The sequence below is a fragment of the Stigmatopora nigra genome, chromosome 2, assembly GCF_051989575.1.
Source record: "Stigmatopora nigra isolate UIUO_SnigA chromosome 2, RoL_Snig_1.1, whole genome shotgun sequence".
Classification (NCBI taxonomy): Eukaryota; Metazoa; Chordata; class Actinopteri; order Syngnathiformes; family Syngnathidae; genus Stigmatopora; species Stigmatopora nigra.
The window spans coordinates 3,547,037-3,566,734 of NC_135509.1; the positions used below are offsets into that span (position 1 = coordinate 3,547,037).

The following is a 19,698-nucleotide window of genomic DNA, read 5'->3' on the forward strand; positions in this document are numbered from 1 at the left end:
TTAAAGGTACTCCGAGTTGGATAAAAAGTAACAACATGAAAAACATTCGAACTTAAAGAAAGGACACAATTTTCCTGCTAAGATACTGCTTTAAAATCAATATTATGATTTGTTTGTCTACAACAAAACTAAAATGCACGTTAAATGTAAAAGAAAAGAAACATATGTTCTAAATTAATGTTTTAAACGGGTTTAGTTTTTATTTAACGTCAAATTTTAAATTTTCCTACAGCACCTGAAAGCATCAGGAGTTTATTGTGGCCCTGCTGTGCTAACGCCATCACACACGGCAGTACGACAGAAGGGCAGCATTTAGAATTGTAGATGGCTACATCCGAAGCAACCTTTATTAGACTTTTCTAATCGCATCACGACGCCAAATGAATATAGAGCTACGGATTAATCAACACACTTTAAACGGGTAAGATCGTTTTATTCATATCACCGTGGTTGGTTACTCCTGAAGATGACAGTGAATTAAATACTTACACTGTCTAGTTTTTCATCATTGTCCGGATTCTTATTCTGCTGACAATTTTTTTCTTTGAGGGAATATTATATAGTCACTTTCTTCAATTTCCAGATGAGATATAGATTGTTTCAATACAATTGTTTTCTCGTTAAAAGTGGAATGAAGCCATCGTAAAATAAAGTTAATTAATCGTCTATAACAGATCACAATTTTTATCCGAGTAAGACCAATATATGGGGTTAAGAATCGGATCCGTGGAATTAATTTTACATGTGAGTCTTTTTTTTCTTGTACGCGTGTCTCAGTTGTTTACCATACCTCCCACCTTTAAAACCTATCCTCAGCAGCATCAGCATCCCCTCTTGATGCCTTGTGGAGTCATGTGAAGGACACAACCTCTCAGGCATTGCAATGATGCTTAGCAGCTTGACTGTTTGCAGGCAAGGCAAATGAAACATCTTATTTCACTAAGAAGATACATATACACCTCTACTTACGAATGCTTCTAGGCACCAAAGTTTCAGGTTACGAATTTTTATATGCAAATGAGTGACTCGAGAAATGAAAAACATCCAAGTTACAAAATCCCCCAAAATGTAAATGTATTTTCTTATCCATTTTACTTTGAATTCCCCTTATTAAGCGATTAAAACCTGTACAACCTGTTTTTGTGTCGGATCTTTCATACAAAATTGGGACACTGATCTATTTTAAGGGATTTAGTTGGTAGCTATATGAGGAACGTGGTGGGAATTAGAGAATTTACATATAAGGTACACCTACTTATGAAATGTTCAAGTTACGAATAAAGTCTTGGAATCCATTAATTTCGTAAGTAGAGGTACAACTGCAGTTGTGTGAAAAAAATAGTATAACGCTCACCCGTGTATAACGCGCACCCATAATTTGCGACTAAAAATTGGTATACATTTTATTCCACTCTTTCACGGCTCACACCAACAATTGCAATGACACTGGACACTTGATAGGCCTGGCTTTTGTAAAAAATACTTAAAAAAGTAGATTATATCCCCTGGGCCCTGGTAGAAAAGGCTCTCGCACGCTATCTGGTGGACAAATACATGTTTTTACGACAAATTTTTAATTGTTACTTACTTGCCTAACCACATCCCTGGTTAATTTTAGATATAGGGAAGAAAACAGACTTTTTCCATAAAGAATGTGATTATAGTTCAATCATCTAAACATATATTTATCAAAATACATAGGATGTTCTGCAGGGTTTGTTGGTGGATTTCTATTCTTTGTCTAGAATAAACAATAAATAAACATGGGTAGAAGAAGCCGTCACTTTATTGGTTTATGTTATCACTTTGTTGAGTCAGATGGCCCAAACTCGTGTTTAAAAGTGGGAACAGTGACACACTGTTCTGCCCTTTGGGTCCTGCAGCATCTTCGAAAGGTCAGAGTCATATCAAAATAATGTTGCCCCTTGTGTCACTTTTCACTGAATAGTCTCTTTTCACTTTTGCCTGCCTTTAATTTCTATCTAAACAGTGTGTTCTCAGTTTACTCTTGTTTTTTTTTTTTTTTTAAAGTCAACGTAACAGCTGCGTCTAGATATTCTGTCCATAAAAGTTATGAACAGAATCGATGTCATTGGGCAGCCTTGGCAGAGTCCGACACCCACTGGAAACTGATCCAATTTACTGCCAGCTACATGGATCAGAGGTTTTGTTACTCCATAACCCCAAGACTCCCCCGTCAAGCCTCCTTCTGGAGTGACACTGAGCACAGTGAAGAAAACGAGGAGTAATGTTCTGACATGACAGATCTCAGCAACTCACAAGTTGGAATCAGTTTGCTTTATTTCATTGCAATGTGTTTCTGTATTCAGATTTGTATCAAGACTACAATATATTGTTATTATTCGTTTCAAATATTCTGTAATGATTTTCTGTATAAAAATCTAATTTGGTGCTTCAAAATTATTTAGTTTGAAAAAGAGGGGATCGTCTTATAATTGGGGTTGTCTTATATTTTAGCAAATATGGTATATGCAAGTGAATACTTTGAATATGCCTTGTGTGAAGCTGATTTGTTTCTGCTAAAAATCGTAATGAAGGATTTTTGGTAACATGGGTTCATGCTTGTGGACCTGGTGTTAATCATGTTATAAAATCTCTATTTCCAAAATCTTGTGGCGTGAAAGAAACATTTTTTTTTTACTTTTACTTTTTCAATTCCTCCATAAAGTAGATTAGTGCTTCCCTTGAATTCTCAGAACGTGTCCAACCTAACCCTAAAGTAGTTCAACTTCTTCCATCTTTAATCCGCAGTGCAGCAGTTAGGTCAGCCCATAAATTGCTGCAGAGGTAACTGTGAGGTCAGCCAGTACAGGATGAGCAATCCGTTCTAAACCTTAACATCACTGGCACACTGTATATACACTTTCTAACAGTGGCCGTCCGTGCATTTTCTCGTAGCGCCTTCAACGGATTAAATCCACTTTCTAGCAGCATTTAATGATTAAATACAAATACTGCGATGAACGTTGATACGTCCATATGCCAAACGGCAAAAATTGCACTGATTGATTAAATATAAACACTGGAGTTTAAATACAAACCCAAAATAAACCCCCCAAAAACACAGACCTAACAGTATTCTAAGGTAGTTTTTATCACCTAAGCTTGAATGCATTAAATTCCTTATTTTAAATCTGGTCCCTCCATTCTACAGTATTATCAGCGGGGTGATGTCATCACAGAAGTGTTATAACTCGGTCCTTCTTTCCAACTAATATCCTTGACACAATTATGCCCCCTGAGAGTGAGATAGACTTGCAGTTTTCGTGATTCATCGAGAGACAGGCTCAAAAAAGATGTCTGCTTCCTAGGGTATAGTGCTAATAAGTGAAGCAATGTCATCTGAAAAGAAAGCAGTATTATGTGATTTACAGTACTTGAAGGTGCTCGAAATATTGTTTTGTCCGTTCTTCGTTTGCATTTGTTACATCGCAATTGAATGACACAAGTCCTGTAAAGTTGCAAAGATTGAGAACAATTTGTGCATCTGAATTAATCAATTATACAAATAATCTCTTTTTTGGGGCCCCTCCCGCTACAGAGGGACAATTGCTGTCAGTAGATATTTGGCACAGGTCTAACTTCCTAACAACAGTAATCCCTCGAATATCGCGTTTCACTACATCACAGATTTGAAGTAAAAAAAAAATGTTTAAAGTTCATAATAATGTGAAAAGCCATAGTGAAACTAGCAAGCATTAACTGCAATAATCGAGGGATTCCTGTAATTCCTTTTATTTAATAATTTGGCTATACTGACATTGACACGCTCAATTTATCTTTTGGACAGCCACTATGTTTTTAATCAGTCTTTTCGGCTCTTTGTTAAAGTAGAACTCACTTAACTAATCTTTTGTTGTTGTTTTTCATATCACAGATTACAGATAATGGGCTGTGTGCAATGCAAGGATAAAGAAGCAACCAAACTCACAGAGGATAGAGACACCAGTTTTTCCCAGGCTGCAGGCTACCGCTATGAGCCCGAGCCCATGCCACAGCACTACCCCAGCTTCGGGGTCACGACTATCCCCAACTACAACAACTTCCACACACCTATCGGGCAAGGGGTGGCTGTTTTTGGTGGGATCTGCACTTCCTCTAATACTGGAACCCTCAGGACCCGTGGTGGCACAGGTAAACTCTTAAAAGAATAATTCCGGGGAACTCGCTGGAGGAAATTCTTCTGAAAAGTATGTTTGTAAATAAAGGCGCCCTATGTTATGATAAATCAGCTAGGCCGTACGTTTAAGGCACATCATGTACAAAACAACAATTCATACATCAACTCTGCTTTCAGCTTTAAATAAAAGTTGAATTTACACACTTGGAGAAGGTGAGGAAATTCAATTAGGATCCAATAGCCGTTTCTGGCCACCATAAAAAAAATCAACTCTCTACGTAGGACGTTTTGGACAAACGTAGCAAGAGAATCTTAACATACATACTCACACACCCATAAATCCTACTTTTTAAGTATTATAGATAAGAGAAGTCTCACCTGCCCTCCCTCCGAATTCAGTGCGAGCGACCCTGCCATACAAGAACATCCTCCAAGTATAGGATTGATGGCCTTATGTATTATCAAGCACGAGCAAAATTTTGAATGGAATTCCTTTATTGGTACAATATTCCCACACTTTCGGAATTAGTTACTGACACAAGATGGCCGTCACAATGTCCGAGTCGGTTGTTTTTGAGTGGCCATCACGTATTTGGCTTCTCCTTCCGAATCGAGCACGACAAACGAGGACCACTAAAATTTCGAAAAGATGCTCAGACTCACATTAATGGCCGCCAAGGTGGGCAACCTAATGTTTCGTTTCCTCGGGCAGGTATGTATGGCCAAAGTCTCCTCAAACTGGTTTACATAAGTCAAGTAGGTCGTAAGTCAGTTACGTTTATTTATTTTTATGTATGTGCAATCCGGAATTTTTATATACATGAATGCAAAAGTCATATAAAACTAGTAGATGTTTATCCTACTTTAAAAAAAAATATTTGTGCAGGAGTCACCCTGTTTGTGGCACTTTATGACTATGAAGCAAGGACAGAAGATGACCTCAGTTTTAGAAAAGGAGAACGATTCCAGATTATCAACAGCACGTAAGTCACCACAGCTTCTTTTTATACATTATTTTAATTTTCATTCATGAGGTAAAATAGTTTTCATTGTCTATAATGAACAAGGGACAATACATTTAGCATTTCTTCCTTTGGAAAAACAACAACAAGATGCAATAAATCAGTTTTCTGCAGGGTAAATAAAAATAGCTGTTCTTCTAATCATTTTGAACTACATTCTTTATTCCAGTGAAGGGGACTGGTGGGACGCACGCTCGCTAAACACGGGTGGCAGTGGTTACATCCCTAGTAATTATGTGGCTCCAGTGGATTCCATCCAAGCAGAGGAGTAAGTAGAGCTAGTAGGCACATTGTTTTTGCACTGTATGTCGGTCAGAATCAAAGTATTAGATAGAAAGAAAATACCAAATGTAGTATTTGTTGTTTGCATATTCAGTAGTCAGTGCATAATATTCCTTGAGATTCTTAATGTTGACAGTTGCTTCCAGTTCGCGAAAGAAATAAGACATTTCTTAGTAACAATATCTTTTCTTAGAATTTCTACTAAATGTGTAGTTACTAGAAATGTTGAAAGGGATTCCTGAAGAATCCTAGCCCTAAAGAGATCTCCTTCGAGCACTGAGAGGACTTCAATTGCCTTAGGAGCTCTGTAAAACTGAACAAAATTGCAAATGGGAATCACAAGAGAGCTATTCACTGACACACAACACTGAAATAGTCTCATATCATCTCATTTTCGGAACTGCTTCATCTTCATTAGCGTTGTGGGGGGTGCTGGCGCTACACTAAAACAATATTAAACTATTTTAAGTAACATTGCCACTCTTATACTTTCCCCAGTATAAGAGAGTGGTGTAAAGCTCACCTGCACATGAGGTTTTATATTTGTGTCCTGAGTACTATTTAGATAATATAATATGACATTTGTAGATAATAATTGTGGGCTTTTTAAACATTCTGTAGTCTAATTTTAGAGTATTGCTTACGATTCATTTAGCGATAAACATTTATTATTTCCTTATAGATGAGGGTTTTTTGTTGTTTCCGTTGATATGCTTTCTCTTTTGATTATAGTTGGTATTTTGGTAAACTGGGCCGAAAGGAGGCTGAAAGACAGTTGCTCTCGACTGGGAACCAACGGGGTACTTACCTTATCCGAGAGAGTGAAACCACAAAGGGTAATTTTCTTCTTTATGTTCTATCTTTAGTTGTGAGTTTACTATTCACAAATAACTTCACTTGCAAAAAAACATATTACTTCCTGAAGGTGCCTTTTCCTTATCCATACGGGACTGGGATGAGGTTAAAGGCGACCATGTGAAACATTACAAGATCCGCAAGTTGGACAGAGGTGGCTACTACATCACCACCAGAGCTCAGTTTGATTCACTATCACAGCTGGTTCAGCACTACTCAGGTATGTCAGCTCTTTGATATTAAGGCTTAGTTCTTGAGTTTTACATGCCGTGAGTTTGAGATTTTGTTGTTAACATGTCCCCTGCGATTGGTCGGAGACCTGTCCAGGGTTTAACGGTAAGTAAGATAAGTGGTATAAAAAATGGACAGTAAAAATAAAAATGATGGAGCTCATAAACTTATTTAACATTCTTAGTAAGTCTACAACATAGTATGACATTACACTAATGAAAGAACTGAACCAGGTTTACAAAAACTATCAATTGCAAGATACAGTGGTACCTCGAGATACGAGCATAATGTGTTCCGGGACTGAGCTCGTATGTCGATTTACTTGTAAAATTGAAAGCAAGCCACCTGATGGTGGTTCACTCGCCTGACTTTGGCCTGACAGGTGCGGTTTCGGTTTCCATTCCCGCTGGTGGTGGTGGTGGTATGATTGAGTGCCAATGGCCGTTTGTCTCTAATCATGCCCTATATCTGATTGGCGACCTGTCTAGAGTGTAGTCTGCCTTTTTCGTTCGAGGTAATCCTGGATAGGCTGTGGTAATCGACCGCAAACCTTACGAGGATGATTCGGTACTGAAGATGAATGATATTGAGTGCATTTGGCTCGGTTTCATGAAATCATACATTTTCTAGGTCAGATGATTCATGTGCCTCTAGGCGGAGCCAAGTGTTTGCTTTATGATAGGAAACTCTTGTGATGACCAACCCTGAAACAGAAAAAAAGCCTTTAATGGAGAACAATTGATTCAACAGATATGAAATCGTTATCTCCAACCCATCATCCTGACCCACTGCATTTCAAGGAAAAGCTTTGTTTTTCATTTGCTGTGGATAGAGTTCACATGTTAGCAGGTTTTATGACAGGCCCAACGTGAACAGAGTACCTAATTACTATGCAATTGGCCCAGATGGGCTTTGACAGCCGGTTAAGCACCCTCACAGTTGAAACTCACATCTTTATCTCATCTTAACTTCCCCATGCAAACACTATAGGGACTGAACACAACAGAGTGGATTTTTGCACAAAGTCGGCTGCAATCTACTGGTTTAATCAATAACAAGCAAACAAGAGCTTTCTCTGGAGTGAAACGCAAGACGTTTGATTTCATGAGACAACGTCAACAAAGATAATCGAAGTCAAAGCAGTTAGTTCCTACACTAGGCTAACACCAATGCTTTTCTCTTCTATTGCATAAAGCACTGTTATTATGTTTAACGACTGCTTACGTGTACATTTCTTAGAACCAAGATTATCACTTAACACTACAGCCATAATCGTAAACCATATGGAAGTTAAAAGACCATTAAAAGGGAGTCTTTACCTGCTTTATGACCAAACATATACAATATGGGTGAAAGTGTTGGGACTAATCTCTTACTCAGACACAGTACTACAACCCGAAACTGAGTGGAAAGATGAGTTGCAAATTATTTATTTTATAACAAGTATTCCTTAGGTTAGTATCCAAACATCGTTTTAGTATACATTTTTATAAACATATATTTATTTTTCAAAAGTCTGATCTACAATGTCTGATCCTTCCTCTCTTGAAAAATGTAAATTGAATTGAATTGAATGCTTTTATGGAAAAATAATTGTTATTTTTACTCTCTTCACTTGAATTTTTTCAAGCAGCACTTAGAAACACTAATTTCTTCTTCTTATTGCTGTCGTCACCTCTTTGTAGACGTCTTCTATTTTTTATGTTTTTTCCAGACCGAGCTGCTGGTCTCTGCTGTCGCTTGGTGGTTCCTTGCTACAAAGGAATGCCGCGCCTTGCTGACCTGTCAGTCAAAACCAAAGATGTGTGGGAGATCCCTCGGGAGTCACTGCAGCTGATAAAGCGTCTCGGGAATGGACAGTTTGGTGAAGTCTGGATGGGTATGGATCCAGCTGATTCCAAAATAATGGGCTGCATGGAGGAGGGCAGTCAGACATGCCTGACTCCAAACCATAAGCAAATAAGCAGGGTCCTTCATTGGGATCATTTGCTTTGTATGTATTTTATCAGTCCCAAGGTGGCCTCCTTCATCGTCCATGTACTTTTTCCCTGTAGTTAACCTCGTATGCCTTCCCTCTGGTCCCTGTAGAGCATGTGGATGGTTTGAGAGTATAAGTTAACCCTAACCCTAACCCCTTACACTGGGGGTTTGAATCATGATGCCTGGGAAATTACCACAGGCACACTAGAATTGGAGTTAAAACTGGTAACTGGATGTTTTAACAGAGGTTTTTGCGGTAAGAATAGTACCAACAATGACATTTTCACGAGATTTCACCATGGAATTCAATAACATTTTATTTTCATTGTTTTTGCTTTAATATTGAATTTAAATTAGATGTTCATTTTGTTAATAACAATAGCATTTTTAATTCACTGTCAACCGAAAATCCAGATTAACATGTTTCACAACATGAGATCAGCAGAACTACTATGTTGGTCCATATTTTCTTTTGCAATGTTGAAACATGCCTGTTTACAGTAGTACAACAGTCATGTTGATTTTGAGCAATTGGCATGACCACAGTTGGAAGCTTACGTCCTCCCTCTTGTTAATCATCTACCCAAGGATTATCTGCTCCCATGTTGGCTAGTTGTTGCTCCCCAATTCCTCACTGGATTGAATTGATGGCTTTTTAAATCCAATTCAAATCAGAGTACATTCTAAACCTTAACCAATCAATATTCCATCTCCAGCTGTATGCGTGGGAACTAAAGATGATCTTATTTATTTATAGTATATCCTGATCTCATGTTGTTTGTCATGTTTACAGAAGTATTGGCAATATAACAGTCATTTGTTGCATGTTTTACCAGTCTTTCTGATTGGACAGTCTGGACATGAATTGTTAAATAAGTTACTAGCATACTAATCCTTGCTTGTGTGTGTGTGTGTGTCAGGAACATGGAACGGCACCACAAAAGTAGCGGTTAAGACATTGAAGCCTGGAACCATGTCCCCTGAGTCCTTCCTGGAGGAGGCTCAGATTATGAAGAAACTCCGTCATGACAAGTTGGTGCAGCTCTATGCTGTCGTGTCTGAGGAACCTATTTACATTGTCACAGAGTACATGGGCAAAGGTACATGATTTCCCAGATTTACAAGTCTGTGTCTGAGGTTGCAAATGTTTGAATTTAAAAAAAAAGTTTCTATTGATGTTATAAGTAAAGAAATGTCCAACTAATGGAATTAACTATGGTTAAAAGAGTTTGCTCCTGCGATTGACTGTGTTTTTGTAACTCAAACTATCTAACTCGATAATACAATGCCTGGTGAGTGAAATTTCCTCGTATTTTCCTTTTTTCAGAATTTTTCTCGTATCTCAAATTTCTTGTTTGTTTCTTGCTGTATTAATATGATATTATTATTTTGTAGGTAGTCTACTAGACTTCTTGAAGGATGGCGATGGGCGAGCGTCGAAGCTGCCCAACCTCGTAGATATGGCAGCCCAGGTATGTTGTGGTTTTTGGAAAAAGTCTCAAATTTCAGACACTGATAAAACAAGCCTACTTTTTATTTGAAGAATATACCATGAAAGGCGGCCCGACAGATTGAGTGATTATCACAGTTTTGCAGTACCATTTCTGGCTACAAATTTTAAATATTGTTCCTCCAAGTATGTATTTCTCTTCATTTGACATTGTAAGTAAATGGGAGGGCATGGCAGCAAATATTCTGTAGAAAAAAATGTTACATCTTTTATTATCTTATGATGTTAAAAGCAGTAATGCAATCTTGTGTTATTATGCAGGTGGCAGCAGGTATGGCTTACATAGAGAGGATGAATTACATCCATAGAGACCTGCGTTCTGCCAACATTCTGGTGGGAGACAACCTTGTGTGTAAAATTGCTGACTTTGGCCTTGCCAGACTCATTGAAGACAATGAATACACAGCTCGGCAAGGTTTGTCATGACAACATTCTTCTATCTATTCTTCTATTTCTAGAGTCGCTTTAATCTTCTAGTTTTTAATTAAACCTTTCTGTAGGCATGCATGCATGCATCCCATTGATTAGCATCAGGGTAAATATTTTGTCAATATAATTCTGGGACTTTTTCTATTTTAAAGGCAGTGAAATTACTATAAATGCACACGTTTTCATGTATTTTTACTTCTAGTAAATTTTGAGTATGGCTCTCAATGAATAATAATTGAAAATATGAATTGTTTATGGCTCTCTCTGTGATAAAGGTTCGCGACTTCTGCTCTATAGAATTTTACTAGAAGCTTATTTTACTCGTGTGCTTGATGACTCAAAAAATATGTTCTATTAGGATTGGTTTATTGGCCACCTTCACTTGAACAAATCCAAGATTGTTCATGTCATCCACACAGGTGCAAAGTTCCCCATCAAGTGGACTGCCCCAGAGGCTGCCCTGTACGGGAAGTTCACCATCAAGTCAGACGTGTGGTCCTTTGGCATCTTGCTGACAGAGCTGGTCACCAAGGGTCGAGTGCCTTACCCGGGTGAGACATACAGTTATACCTTTACTTACGAAATTAAATGGTTCCAGAACTTTTTTGTAACATGAAAATTTGGTAAGTAGAGCAGTGTATACTATATGTAAATTCCGGTCCTCACACAACTAAACCCTTTAAAATTGGTCAGTGTCCCAATTTTGTATGAAAGTTGTGAGAAACACAAAAATGTTTCAAAATGTTTTGACATGTTTATCCTGAACAAAGGGACCAAACCAGAGCATTGTAAAGAAGTCTATATTAAAAATGTAAAGGAAACATTAAAGGCATGCAAAATCAGGCCAAATTACCTGAAAAACAAATAAAAATGCATTATCAAAACACAGATGATAATCATTACAGTAATCCTTCGAATATCGCGGTTAATGTAGACCAGAGAAGGTCGCGATAATCGAAAAACTGTGAAGTAGTATAATGAGTCTTTTTTATGTTTTGGTTGCCTTTCACGTCTTTCATTAGCATGTCATCTGTACAGTATGTGATTTGAAAAATTTAATGGTGCCTCTGCCCACAAATTCCAGGCATGAACAACCGCGAGGTGCTGGAACAGGTGGACAGAGGCTACAGGATGCCATGCCCTCAGGACTGCCCCATCTCCATGCACGAGCTAATGCTTCAGTGCTGGAAGAAAGACGCAGAAGAGCGGCCCACCTTCGAGTACCTTCAAGCTTTCTTGGAGGACTACTTCACAGCCACTGAGCCTCAGTACCAGCCAGGAGATAACCTCTAAGTCTTACTTCTCATCTTGAAGCTAGGGATGGAGGCAAACAAATTAAATGAATAAAAATAGACAAACTGGAAACTTCCTGTACTTGCCACTATTTGGTAGTTTCTGCAAAGTTCCTTCGATCAAATTGATCATTTCATTTATGCCGTTTTGCCTCATCCCTGACTGTATGAACTCGGCTAGTATGCAATGATAAGACTTTTGAGGCAAGGTAGGAATTTGGGCTCAGATAATGCAATATGATACCTGTAGTCAATGTAAATATTTTTTTAAAGGCTTGTTTAAGTTTGTATATTTGATTTAGTTCAAGTTGTATTTTTAATCTGACAAAAGCAAAGTTTAAGAGCTATTCGGATGTTTCATTTATTTCTTACAGATTACTATGGAAGCTAGTTTTTTTTTCCTCTTTCTTCATCCTCATGTCTTCCATTCTGTTCTCGCTGCCTTACACTTTCATTTGGCTTTCCTCAGCCTAATTACTCTCTTACAAGCAACTGCTTTCTGTATGGAATTAGACTATATATATTTTTTATGAACTAAACATGTATAGATTATGAACATACCCCTCTTCTTTTGACAGTATTGTTACACCATTAGGCATCCATTTTTTCTCCAAACTACAGTCATGCCTTGAGATACGAGCTTAACGTGTTCCGGGACTGAGCTCGTACGTCGATTTACTCGTATCTCAAAGCAACCTTTCCCATAGAAATGAACTATAAACAAATTAATTTGTTCAACCCTCTGAAAAAACACCAAAGACTGGATATTGGATTGGAAAAAAAACATTTTTATTTGTTCTCATTCGCAATCTATTACCAGAGTAACAAATAACTTGTGGTTATGATGTCTAATAGTGCTAAAATTAGACGGATTTTGCAGAAGGGAATTTTTTTTGCACAGCAACGAGCTCACAACATAACATAAACAAATTTAAATGAACTTGGATTATGATGCAGACACACACAAATAAGTTTCATCTAAGTTTACACAAAATGTAATTCTAATTTTGTTTTAAATTTTTATATCTTTTCTTGTCCCAGGTTAGCTCCATTTGCCCCACCTCCACCCTGATTTTAGCTGCAGCTAAAAGGAACTCTTCAGGGGTTATTTTCTTTTGTCTTCTCAATAGGATAATACATGACCACTTGCCAATGAGAATTAGCAAAATTTTGATCGTATCTCGGGCGAATTCTTCGATCGAATTTTTCGTCGTAGGACAAGAATGTCGTATGGCGAAACGGTCTTATCACAAGGTTCGACTATATACGTACTGTATTCTTAATACAATGTTCAAGTTCATGGCTTTGTCTTCCCAACAGTCCTTTAAAGACCCATCATCAACCAGATGACTCACTCAACCCTCCGCCCAAATGCTTTTAACGCTGTCACACCCCCCATTCTACAATTCAACCAGATAGCCGTGCAATAGTGGAGCCATAAACAAAAAGCTGAGGAGCACCTTTACATAACGAGGAGTTTAAAACCATACAGCACCAGGTACGTCAAATTTAATGCTTCTTATTTTTTGACATCTGCATGAAATTCATTATTTACTTGTACATTTGATGAATTTTGTAAAATTGAGGACCATCCACAGAACAGTAATAATAGGACAGTAGTTGAGTGTGTGCTTTTCCATGTAAAATTGGGTCAATTTATTATTTATTATTAAATTCCAGGTATGCTAGTGAGTAGAAAATGAAAAGGGGTGAATGGTTAAATTAGTTAATGACACATTTTCCCAAAATAGGATGTTTGTTGAATTTAACTGTTTAAATAGAACAGTTTGTAAATGGGGCTTTGAGAATACAGTACATTTAAAAAAAATACATTTTAGTTTTCCATTTTTTTTCATATTTTTGTTTTTTTTTCTATAGTTGTTATACTGTAGATGTTTTTTTTCATCAAACAAATCCCCTCAAACAGGATTAAGCATAATGCTTTCATTTTTAAATTCAATTTGCTTTTAAAGGCTCTCCAGATTTTATATATTTTCCGGTCTAATGAAAATTGAGCAAATCCAATAATTTCATACTTCATGTTTTACATTGAATTGAGTGAAGTTACTACATTAAAATAGGGTATGTTTTATTAACAATATTGATTTGTCTAACAGCAAAAATGAGCAAGTAAGCTGTTGCCTGGCAGTAAACTCACCATGGAGGAAGTTGGTGTGACTATATTTGTCACCGTTCAGAAGATCTACTACCCACTTCTTTGCATCATGGGCATTCCAGGTACTTGGAGTCATTATTTCGTCTTATTTTTTTAACTGGTGAACATGACTTGACAGGTCAATCTTATGTTTAAAACTTAAGATATTTAAAAGAGGACATTATTATGAGTTATGTATTTATTTATGTATTCATCTATTTTGTATTTGTTTGTCTGTTTGTCTGTTTGTCTATCTGTCTGTCTGTTTGTCTGTTTCACCTATTTATCTATGTCTAAAATGTCTTTTCCTGTGTGTATATTATCACCCTTTTCCTACTGTGACAGTAAAACTTCGGCCTTGTGGTTAGCGCATCGGCCATGCAGTGGGAGTCCAGGTCGGTCCACCTGTGTGGAGTTTGCATGGGTACGCTCTGGGTACGCCGGTTTCCTCCCACATTCCAAAGACTTGCATGGTAGGCTCATTGGACACTCTAAATTGCCACTAGGTATGAGAGTGAGCGTGAAGGGTTGCTTGTCTCCTCGTGTCCTGCGATTGGCTGGCCACCAATTCAGGGTGTTGTTTCACCATTAATAGTCATTTACTGCCCTCCTGTGGTGGGGAAATCTCAATTTGCATTTGATTTCGGTATTCATTCATTCATATTCTAAGGCAGGGGTCGGGAACCTTTTTGACGAAGAGAGCCATAAACAATTCATATTTTCAAACGTTATTCATTTTGCACGAGGGATTTGCGACCAAAAAGACAGTGCCCACGATATTCTTATGAGCAGCCTCTTGTTTCCGCTGTCTGCTCGTATATCAAAAATTCTCTCATATCTCAAGATAAATATTCGCTTACAATTTTACTCGTATGTCAGGGCACTCAGGGTATGTCGAGGTATGACTGTATTTCATATTTATACTTGTCTTGTTTCCCCAGCAAACCTTTTCACCTTCTACATGATCTGCTTCCGTAAATGTGGAATGTCTGACACAGCTGTTGTCTACCTCAGCTGCCTGGCTATAGTGGACACTTTCTACCTGGTGTGGGTGATCCTGATTGACCTGACCCTCACCTTTTGGTTGCTGCAACCCTTCTGGCACTCTTACCCATGGTGTGGAATTCTTGGATTCCTGCAGTATGGTTCTCTCTACAGTTCCTCCTGGATTGTGGTGGTATTTACTATCGAGCGTTACTTGGTTCTACGCAGCACAGAAGCCAAGCAGACTTTCTCCCAGAAAAGGGTCACTCGGCTTACTTGTATTGCCATTGTCGTAGCGTCTCACCTGATGTCGGTGCCGCTTGGATGGATCAACGTTGTCGTACCCGTCAACATCACGGTGGATGGAGAAAACATGACAATACCACGATGTCAATACCAGAAGGAGATCTATTCCACTGTTATTGTGTGGATTACTACCTTTCTATCGGGAGGTATTCCCATCGTGGTCGTCATTATCTTCAACTATCTCATTGGGCTTCATCTATGTCGGGTCAGTAACTTATTCACCAAAGAGGAGCGTCGTGTCATGCATGGACGAAGCACTAGGGGCATGTTGAGAAGGACCATCCTCCTGCTAGGGACAGTCTCTTTGGCATTTGTGGTACTTAGTCTACCTCGCTTTGTCACATACTGCATCCTCAGGACTCAGTACAACACGGAATACTTCAACAGAGACGACTATACAATCCCCATCAATATTGCTGGCGACCTGGCTAACATGTTACAGAATTTAAACTCCACCACAAACTTTTTACTCTACTGCATGGTCAGTGGTCGCTTCCGGCAAGAGTTGTTTCGAGTGGTGACTTGTAAAGATGTGACGAGAGAAACTATATCCTTTCTCACACATACCATGAAAGTATTTTCAGTGTCAGAACAGAGGGTTACATCATCTCATATCCGTGAAGATGACCAGGCCCAGACCTGTCCAGTAGAGAAAACACAGTTGTACAAATAAATATCAGACAAATTGGTTTGAGTGTCTGTCTCCTTGTTACCTACAATTGGCTGGCCAACAATTCAGGTTGGAGTGACTCTATTTAATAAAAAAAAAAGGTGTTTAAATTCTGATTGGCTCTTGAAGCTGAAAGGGGTAGGTACTTGCAGAAATATTTCCTGCTTGTATGAAAACAGGTTTGTCCTGGGGCAACGGGCGAAGCAATTCGACAGAAAAGTTTCTCATTCTTTTATTCATTTTAAATTTGTGGGTTCACATCAAATGGACCTTCATGTTTTGTTTGTATTTTCTGTAAATCTACCTGTCAGGTGTTCCGGGTGCTGGTTTTGACCTTTGTACTAACTGGTAAGCACAAAATGTTGATTCTCTTCTTTCAACCTAATCCAGATGTCTCACATTACTTATTTACTACAATATACAGTATATTCTTTTATGATTACCACAGTACATGCTTTGGAAGTGACACTTATTTTTACATTTTATAAAACAAGGGTCTTTTGTTTGCATCTGTTGTACACTCTAACCCACAATAAATTAAGCATACATTTGCATTGACCAATCAATGTATATTTTTATTCCTAGATTTGTTGGAATTCTTGAACTCTACAATTGCTTAAATATTAAGAGCAACCTCATGGATTTTTCAAATGGTAAGTAACTGACATTTGACCAAATAGCCCTCGCAAATAAAGCAAAATAGTTTCTTAAAATTATTTTTTTATTAATGCTTTATCAGGGTTCCGCCCTCTTCAAAGTGTTCCTGTCGAGGTGGATGAGCGCATGGCACCCTCCAGTCTTGGTTTGGACTTGCCACCTGATTCCCATCAATGCAGCCAAATGGGGAACAGCAGAATCTGGGAGCAAACTGACGACATAAACATCTACGAGAACCGGGAAAGACTACTTCAACGTTATTTTCAGAGTGTATCCAAAACAAGTCCTCCTTTATCCGACCCGCTCTTCAATCCTCAGATGACAGACATCCAGAATGGCCACGTTTGGCTTCCAAAACAAGAAGGAAATTACCCAAGTGGGTTTAAGAAACACCAAAACCTCCTTGAGTCTTCAGTCGATGAGACACATGGTTTGGAGCAGCCACTCCCGCTCTTGTCTGACACTAACGCCGGCTACAATGTCCTAAATCGCTATCCAGCAGCATTTGCACCTGGCCACTGTAAGTGTCTAGAAGAATTGATGTAGTTTCAGGTCATTTTTTTGAGAATTCACCACATGTATTGATTCATACAATGAGAAGAGTCATTTTTTTCTGAGCCTCCTTTATATGTGAATGTGTGTAGATGTGTGTATATGTGTGTAACCCATATTGTTTGTCATTTATATCAATTCAAAACAATTGAGGCTTTGTCTGACTGAATCCCTACCATTTTATGTCATTGCAGGCATCTATCCAAAGCAAGAGAGTTTTCCTGAACACCGTTTGTGTCCACACCAGAGAATTCCTCCCTTTCAGCGGGCAGGGTATTAAACATTACTCATCCCAGTAATATTTCTCTTAGCTCACATTTGTGAATTATTTCTTTCTGTAGGAACCATCCAGGAACTAAAATGCATTATAAAGATGTTCCAAAAGCCAATAATGCCTTTCATCCACAAAGCAACGCATCTCCCAAGAATGTTATGTGTGAGGTCAGTTTAGGTTACCCAATTCAGGCAGATCCAGGACCCGGTACTCGAGAGACTAGGAAGACCATCACGCTTCCTGAAGAATATCGTAAGTCAAGGATACAATTATATATACATTCACTTACAATTATAGACACAGACATTCATTCCTTCATTTTCTGAAATACTGATCCCCAGAAGGGTTAGAAGGAGTACAAGTAGGTGGACAACAGTTCATGCTCACACTTATAGCTACAGGCAGTCGGAACAAGCTGCTTCCTCGTGCCCCACAAACGAGTGTATACCCAGTTTGTTTTTTAAAGTTATTGAACCTGCCACATCTTGTGTTGAAGGTTTCTTTTCAAGTACTCGCAGATTCCGCAGAAAATGCATTCACGTTTACTATCCAGAAAGTTTGAATATCCTGGAAAGGTTCTTAATTTTTAAAGAAGTCGAAATTTAAATCCGCAACCTTAGGGAGGAATTCCATATACACACAAACGTGTTTCTCAGTGTTACAGTGTTTTTAAGTGATATTACCTATATACATTATTTCTAAGTATAAGCAACCTTTTCAATTGTGGCTAACTAAAAATGCATGTCTCTTTTTGTAATTGCAGGGAATGTTTTTATTACATATTCAGTGGATACAGCTGATGAAATGACTGTCTTCACCAAATTTCTAATAAGTCAGGGCTTCAAACCAGCAGTAGGCGACATAATTCATTTCTTTCCTTCCCCCAATTGTCCCTTCCAAAATCAATAACATTCACAATTCCCTGACCCACTATGTCTTTTTGTTTCCAGATTGACATTTTTGACAATGCGACCAGACGAATGGGCATTACCCGATGGATGGACAGATTTTTGAATGATGTAAGTCCCGATGAACGAGTAGTTACCATCTCGGGCTCACAGTTCTGGGGTTGAGGGTTCGATCCTCACTGTGTTGAGTTTGCATATTCTCCCTGGACTTGGGTGGGTTTTTTCCAAGTACTCCGATATCCTCCCACATCTCAAAGACATGCATGGTGGGCTGGTTGAACACTCTAAATCCCCCCTAGGTATGGGTATGAGCATGAATGGTTGTCTGGCTCGGAAAATGAATGAATAAGTCTGATATTTGTACAGAAAAAAAGACCAAGCTGTCATGAATTGAACATTTTGCAGAAATCTGTCCTCATCATTGTGGCAATCAGCCCAAAGTACAAAGAGGATGTGGAGGGGGATGGTGATGACGAGCATGGGCTACACACCAAGTACATCCACAATCAAGTGAGATATTATGACCCACACCCTAATATACACTTAATTATTGATTGTCCCTTGGTAAAATAAATAAATAAAATAGTTTTTTTTCAAAAGCATTGAATTCATTTCAAATTAATAATCGCCAATTAATTTTTCCACCAGATTCAAAATGAATTCATCCAACAAGGCTGTCTGAATTTCAGACTTATACCAGTATTGTTCTCCAATGCGACTAAGGTAAGTACATTACATGTCCTTGTTCCATTACTAATATTTTGTATTGTGGGGAAGACATTTTTTAGTTGAAAATGGAGGAAGGAATGTTGTTCATGCCATCATTTGGATCCTGCAGTAAAATCTTGAGCCAACAGTCTTACATAATGCTCCTTTAACACGTCAAAAACATTTCTTTTTGAATGATACATCTAAAGAGCACGTATATTGTTGCCTTTCCTGTTTTCAATTATATGAAATGTAGTTCGCACACACCCCTTCCATTCTCACCCATCCTTACCGTGCCATCCCTACTTCGTGGAAATTCACTTATCGCGGGTGGTCACGGTCCCCATTAACCGCGATAACCGAGGGAACACTGTACTGCAATCTGTCCACCGCAATTAACGTGATCATTTGCCACCACTAATTATATTATTTTTTATTTGTTTGTGGGACAGAAACATGTACCCAGTTGGCTTCAAAACACAAGGATCTACAGGTGGCCTCTTGACACACAGAACCTGCTCTTGCGCCTGTTTAGGGAGGAGCGCTACATCATTCCACAGGCAGAAGCATCTCTCACCCTCACAATTTCGCCACTGTGAAAAAATAAACAACAAATTACCGCTTGAAAAGACACAATAACAACCTCCAAGGGAAATTGCCATTTCCAAGGACTGTAATTTAGAGTGTCCAATCAGCCTACCATGCATGTCTATAGAATGTGGGAGGAAACCGCAGTACCCGG

At 38.4% G+C, this 19,698-nt stretch overlaps 3 protein-coding genes across 5 annotated transcripts; all 3 read left to right on the forward strand.

Moving 5' to 3' along the window:
• The first annotated feature begins 253 nt into the window (after positions 1-253).
• fynb (FYN proto-oncogene, Src family tyrosine kinase b) lies at positions 254-12,300 on the forward strand. 2 transcript variants are annotated; one of them, XM_077739590.1, is made up of 13 exons: positions 254-421; positions 3,899-4,155; positions 5,028-5,124; positions 5,333-5,431; positions 6,178-6,281; positions 6,371-6,520; positions 8,246-8,410; positions 8,639-8,767; positions 9,432-9,611; positions 9,907-9,983; positions 10,283-10,436; positions 10,870-11,001; positions 11,535-12,300. In XM_077739590.1, exons 1-13 carry the CDS (start codon positions 381-383, stop codon positions 11,741-11,743), a joined length of 1,794 nt encoding a protein of 597 aa, XP_077595716.1. In that variant the 5' UTR covers positions 254-380; the 3' UTR covers positions 11,744-12,300. The 2 variants fall into 2 exon arrangements, with proteins under 2 accessions (XP_077595716.1, XP_077595710.1); XM_077739584.1 differs by lacking the exon at positions 8,639-8,767.
• A 152-nt stretch (positions 12,301-12,452) lies between these two features.
• Positions 12,453-15,876, forward strand: LOC144212029 (putative G-protein coupled receptor 139). 2 transcript variants are annotated; one of them, XM_077739638.1, is made up of 4 exons: positions 13,224-13,240; positions 13,860-13,980; positions 14,243-14,321; positions 14,839-15,876. In XM_077739638.1, the coding sequence occupies exons 3-4, from the start codon at positions 14,276-14,278 to the stop codon at positions 15,858-15,860; spliced, it is 1,068 nt and encodes a 355-aa protein (XP_077595764.1). In that variant the 5' UTR covers positions 13,224-13,240; positions 13,860-13,980; positions 14,243-14,275; the 3' UTR covers positions 15,861-15,876. The 2 variants fall into 2 exon arrangements, with proteins under 2 accessions (XP_077595752.1, XP_077595764.1); XM_077739626.1 differs by lacking the exon at positions 14,243-14,321 and having other exon boundaries at positions 12,453-13,240.
• A 1-nt stretch (position 15,877) lies between these two features.
• Positions 15,878-19,617, forward strand: traf3ip2a (TRAF3 interacting protein 2a). Its single transcript, XM_077739614.1, has 10 exons — positions 15,878-16,205; positions 16,443-16,510; positions 16,597-17,034; positions 17,261-17,339; positions 17,408-17,592; positions 18,104-18,192; positions 18,291-18,359; positions 18,654-18,758; positions 18,897-18,971; positions 19,409-19,617. The coding sequence occupies exons 2-10, from the start codon at positions 16,495-16,497 to the stop codon at positions 19,553-19,555; spliced, it is 1,203 nt and encodes a 400-aa protein (XP_077595740.1). The 5' UTR covers positions 15,878-16,205; positions 16,443-16,494; the 3' UTR covers positions 19,556-19,617.
• The last annotated feature ends 81 nt before the right edge of the window (positions 19,618-19,698 follow it).

What these genes read in the sequence shown, in the direction of transcription:
- traf3ip2a (XM_077739614.1), top strand. An exon ending in AGCATTTGCACCTGGCCACT is followed by an intron (nt 17,035 to 17,260) that starts GTAAGTGTCTAG and finishes ATGTCATTGCAG; the next exon opens with GCATCTATCCAAAGCAAGAG. An exon ending in GTCAGGGCTTCAAACCAGCA is followed by an intron (nt 18,193 to 18,290) that starts GTAGGCGACATA and finishes TTTTGTTTCCAG; the next exon opens with ATTGACATTTTTGACAATGC.
- fynb (XM_077739590.1), top strand. Translation starts at nt 381, where the DNA reads ATGAATATAGAGCTACGGATTAATCAACACACTTTAAACGG. An exon ending in TTCCAGATTATCAACAGCAC is followed by an intron (nt 5,125 to 5,332) that starts GTAAGTCACCAC and finishes TCTTTATTCCAG; the next exon opens with TGAAGGGGACTGGTGGGACG. An exon ending in GTTTGGTGAAGTCTGGATGG is followed by an intron (nt 8,411 to 8,638) that starts GTATGGATCCAG and finishes GGATGGTTTGAG; the next exon opens with AGTATAAGTTAACCCTAACC.
- LOC144212029 (XM_077739626.1), top strand. Translation starts at nt 13,902, where the DNA reads ATGGAGGAAGTTGGTGTGACTATATTTGTCACCGTTCAGAAGATCTAC. An exon ending in TTGCATCATGGGCATTCCAG is followed by an intron (nt 13,981 to 14,838) that starts GTACTTGGAGTC and finishes TTGTTTCCCCAG; the next exon opens with CAAACCTTTTCACCTTCTAC.